Source organism: Anomaloglossus baeobatrachus, chromosome 8 (assembly GCF_048569485.1).
Source record: "Anomaloglossus baeobatrachus isolate aAnoBae1 chromosome 8, aAnoBae1.hap1, whole genome shotgun sequence".
NCBI classification, from domain to species: Eukaryota; Metazoa; Chordata; class Amphibia; order Anura; family Aromobatidae; genus Anomaloglossus; species Anomaloglossus baeobatrachus.
This window is the reverse complement of record NC_134360.1, coordinates 15601994-15606993: the sequence shown is the minus strand read 5'-3', so window position 1 is coordinate 15606993 and position 5000 is coordinate 15601994. Positions and strand designations below refer to the sequence as shown.

General features: G+C 52.7%; 1 protein-coding gene across 1 annotated transcript in view; it reads right to left on the bottom strand.

Annotated features, from left to right (window-relative positions):
* Positions 1-5000, bottom strand: part of APPL1 (adaptor protein, phosphotyrosine interacting with PH domain and leucine zipper 1) — a 42562-nt gene that overhangs the window by 31370 nt on the left and 6192 nt on the right. The window contains exons 4-5 of the mRNA XM_075321043.1: positions 4896-4999; positions 4740-4782 (exon numbers count right to left, since the gene is read on the bottom strand). Of these exons, the coding sequence (XP_075177158.1) occupies positions 4740-4782; positions 4896-4999 (147 nt within the window). The remainder of the gene's footprint in view (positions 1-4739; positions 4783-4895; position 5000) is intronic.

Here is a 5000-nt window from a genome sequence, read left to right as displayed (position 1 = left end):
TCTGGTCGGTCTGGCAGTGCCCACGGTTGGCCGACCGTGAGATGCCACAGATCCGGGTACCACGACCTCCTCGGCCAGTCTGGAGCGACGAGGATGGCGCGGCGGCAGTCGGCCCTTATCTTGCGTAACACTCTGGGCAACAGAGCCAGAGGAAGAAACACATAAGGAAGCTGAAACTGCGACCAATCCTGAACTAAGGCGTCTGCCGCCAGAGCTCTGTGATCTTGAGATCGAGCCATGAATGTTGGGACCTTGTTGTTGTGCCGTGACGCCATTAGGTCGACGTCCGGCATCCCCCAGCGGCACCAGATCTCCTGAAACACGTCCGGGTGAAGGGACCATTCCCCTGCGTCCATGCCCTGGCGACTGAGAAAGTCTGCTTCCCAGTTTTCTACGCCCGGGATGTGAACTGCGGATATGGTGGATGCTGTGGCTTCCACCCACAGCAGAATCCTCCGGACTTCCTGTAAGGCTTGCCGACTGCGTGTCCCACCTTGGTGGTTGATGTAAGCCACCGCTGTGGAGTTGTCCGACTGAATTCGGATCTGCTTGCCTTCCAGCCACTGCTGGAACGCTTTTAGGGCAAGATACACTGCCCTGATCTCCAGAACATTGATCTGCAGGGAGGACTCTGGCTGAGTCCAGGTACCCTGGGCCCTGTGGTGGAGAAAAACTGCTCCCCACCCTGACAGGCTCGCGTCCGTCGTGACCACCGCCCAGGATGGAGGTAGGAAGGATTTCCCTTTCGATAATGAGGTGGGAAGAAGCCACCACCGAAGGGAAGCTTTGGTTGCTTGAGAGAGGGAGACGTTCCTGTCTAGGGACGTCGGCCTCCTGTCCCACTTGCGTAGGATGTCCCATTGAAGAGGACGCAGGTGAAACTGCGCGAAAGGGACTGCTTCCATTGCTGCCACCATCTTCCCCAGGAAGTGCATGAGGTGCGTCAAGGGGTGTGACCGACCTTGAAGGAGAGATTGCACCCCTGTGTGTAGTGAACGCTGTTTGTCCAGCGGAAGCTTCACTATCGCTGGAAGAGTATGAAACTCCATGCCAAGATATGTCAGTGATTGGACCGGTGTCAGATTTGACTTTGGAAAATTGATGATCCACCCGAAACTCTGGAGAATCTCCAGAGTAACGTTGAGGCTGTGTTGGCATGCCTCTTGAGAGAGTGCCTTGACCAGCAGATCGTCTAAGTAAGGTATCACTGAGTGACCCTGAGAGTGGAGGACCGCAACTACTGTAGCCATGACCTTGGTGACAACCCTTGGGGCTGTCGCCAGGCCGAACGGCAGTGCCGCGAACTGAAGGTGTTAGTCTCCTATGGCGAAGCGCAAGAAGCGCTGATGCTCTGGAGCAATTGGTACGTGGAGATAAGCATCCTTGATATCGATCAATGCTAGGAAATCTCCTTGGGACATTGAGGCGATGACGGAGGGATTCCATCCGGAACCGCCTGGTCCTTACGTGTTTGTTGAGCAGTTTTAGGTCCAAAACAGGACGGAAGGACCCGTCCTTCTTTGGAACCACAAACAGGTTGGAGTAGAAACCATGACCCTGTTGCTGAAGAGGAACCGGGACCACCACTCCTTCTGCCTTCAGAATGCCCACCGCCTGCAGAAGAGCCTCGGCTCGCTCGGGAGGCGGAGATGTTCTGAAGAATCGAGTCGGAGGACGAGAGCTGAACTCTATCCTGTAACCGTGAGACAAAATGTCTCTCACCCAACGGTCTTTTACTTGTGGCAGCCAGGTGTCGCAAAAGTGGGAGAGCCTGCCACCGACCGAGGATGCGGTGTGAGGAGGCCGTAAGTCATGAGGAAGCCGCCTTGGTAGCGGCACCTCCGGCGGTCTTTTTAGGGCGTGATTTAGACCGCCATGCGTCGGCGTTCCTCTGATCCTTCTGAGGCCTTTTGGACGAGGAGAATTGTGACCTGCTCGCACCCCGAAAGGACCGAAACCTCGACTGTCCCCTCCTCTGTTGGGGTGTTTTTGGTTTGGCTTGGGGTAAGGATGTTTCCTTTCCCTTGGATTGTTTGATGATTTCATCCAATCTCTCACCAAACAAACGGTCGCCAGAAAATGGCAATCCAGTTAAGCACTTTTTTGGAAGCCGAATCTGAGCAATGATTCCAGAGTGCCCCTGGCTTGAGATGCCGGCCTGGACTGCAAGGCTTCTAATATCTTAGCCATAGTCTCAGAAAGTCTTTCAGTAAAAACTGCAAACTCCGTCCCTGTCACCTGGACAGTGTTAACAGGTGGTTCTCCCTGGGCCACCTGTGATGATGTCGAGGGGATATCATAGCGAGCTCGCTTAATCGGTCTGGGGCTGCGGTCCGTGTCAGAGACCTCACCCTGGGATCCATGAGACACCCCGGGAGGACATTGCTGTTCCTCCAAGTAGCAGGGCCATGTCCCTGAACGATACTCGGCTCCTATCCAGCAGGGTCCTCAGGAGCTGTGGATGGAGCACGGTCTCCTGTGCCTGGAGACCGATGGGATCCCACTTCACCCAGAGCCCTAATTGAGGGATGGGGAAGGAAAGCAGCATGTGGGCTCCAGCCTGCGTACCCGCAATGGATACCTCAACCTTAACAACACCGCCGACAAGAGTGGGGTGAGAAGGGAGCATGCTGGGGGCCCTGTTATGGGCCCTCTTTTCTTCCATCCGACATAGTCAGCAGCTGCTGCTGACTAAGCTGTGGAGCTATGCGTGGATGTCTGACCTCCTTCGCACAAAGCATAAAAACTGATGAGCCCGTAGCAGCACGGGGGGTGTATAGGCTGAAGGGGAGGGGCGTTACACTTTTAGTGTAATACTTTGTGTGGCCTCCGGAGGCATAGCTATACACCCAATTGTCTGGGTCTCCCAATTAGGAGCGACAAAGAAAAGGATTTTCCCCAAACGGTTTCCAAAATGTCTTGTGCTGAAGGATTAAGCCGCAGCCGCCCCCTGATAACAGCCCAGAGCATCATCATCCTCCTCCACCATCTGTACAGGGGCACAATGCAGTCAGGGGGTAACGTTCTCCATTCACCAAATACAGACTCCTCCATAAGACGCAGATAGAGAAGTGCAATACATCCCTGCACAGGACACATCTCCTCCAGAGTCCAGTGGTGGTGGCTTTACAATGCTCCTGCCGACACTCGGCATTGTGCTTGGTGATGTGCGGCTCTGCATTGTGCTTGGTGATGTGCGGCTCAGCATTGTGCTTGGTGATGTACGGCTCGGCATTGTGCTTGGTGATGTGCGGCTCTGCGATCCAACAACAGGAAGATGAAAAATCGACCGCAAACAGCTGCTATGCCAAACAATTTCTTTTTTATTCAAGCGTTCTTTTCATCGGTGCAGATAAAAATGCGGGAAGTGACTAGGATGCGAGTCCCTCCAAAGGACAATGTCCTTTGGAGGGACTCGCATCCTAGTCACCTCCCGCATTTTTATCTGCACCGATGAAAAGAACGCTTGAATAAAAAAGAAATTGTTTGGCATAGCAGCTGTTTGCGGTCGATTTTTCATCTTCCTGTTGTTGGATCTCCTGGCTGCTCAATACCGACCAGCACGCTGCGCCTGCAAACCAGCGCTACATGGCAGTCATCAGCACGTGAGCCACTGAACTTGGAGGTAATCTGAGGGCAGGCGGTGCAGGACTTGTTCACTTGTTGCTACAGGATGTGCGGCTCTGCATTGTGCTTGGTGATGTACGGCTCTGCATTGTGCTTGGTGATGTACGGCTCTGCATTGTGCTTGGTGATGGACGGCTCAGCATTGTGCTTGGTGATGTACGGTTCAGCATTGTGCTTGGTGATGTACGGCTCGGCATTGTGCTTGGTGATGTACGGCTCGGCATTGTGCTTGGTGATGTACGGCTCGGCATTGTGCTTGGTGATGTACGGCTCGGCATTGTGCTTGGTGATGTACGGCTCGGCATTGTGCTTGGTGATGTACGGCTCGGCATTGTGCTTGGTGATGTACGGCTCGGCATTGTGCTTGGTGATGTACGGCTCGGCATTGTGCTTGGTGATGTACGGCTCGGCATTGTGCTTGGTGATGTACGGCTCGGCATTGTGCTTGGTGATGTACGGCTCGGCATTGTGCTTGGTGATGTACGGCTCGGCATTGTGCTTGGTGATGTACGGCTCGGCATTGTGCTTGGTGATGTACGGCTCGGCATTGTGCTTGGTGATGTATGGCTCGGCATTGTGCTTGGTGATGTATGGCTCGGCATTGTGCTTGGTGATGTACGGCTCGGCATTGTGCTTGGTGATGTACGGCTCGGCATTGTGCTTGGTGATGTACGGCTCGGCATTGTGCTTGGTGATGTACGGCTCAGCATTGTGCTTGGTGATGTACGGCTCAGCATTGTGCTTGGTGATGTACGGCTCGGCATTGTGCTTGGTGATGTACGGCTCGGCATTGTGCTTGGGGATGTACGGCTCGGCATTGTGCTTGGTGATGTACGGCTCAGCATTGTGCTTGGTGATGTACGGCTGCAGCTTCTTGGCCATGAACCCCCAGTACACAGTTTTTGGGGATTTTTTTTGTTTAGAATGATCCATTTTGTCACACATTACTAAAGGCACATGGCAGGAGAAGGGGCTGAATATTACACACCAGAAGCAATGGGACTGAATGACAAGCCTGAATTGACTAATTCAATGATCTTAACACTTTTGTCTGTATAGGATTTGTTATTTTTCGATGTGAATGAATGGAAACAATGATGCGGTGTCTGTACCTCCTCGCTGTCCTTCCTGCTCTCTGCTTGTAGAATTACAGCTCTGCAAAAAAAAAAAATAAATAAATAATAATTTCCCATTAAAAAAATAAAAATATGCACATTTTTATTGCTGCAAAAAAGGGTGTGAGGGTTAAATCGTAAACTGATACCAACTTTTTCCCATCGAAGGACGTGATTTGGAAGCAATATCTTCGGTCTTCGGAGTCCACGGCCATGACGGAGCAGTTGTCTATGTCCATCACCAGACCCCCGGCCACG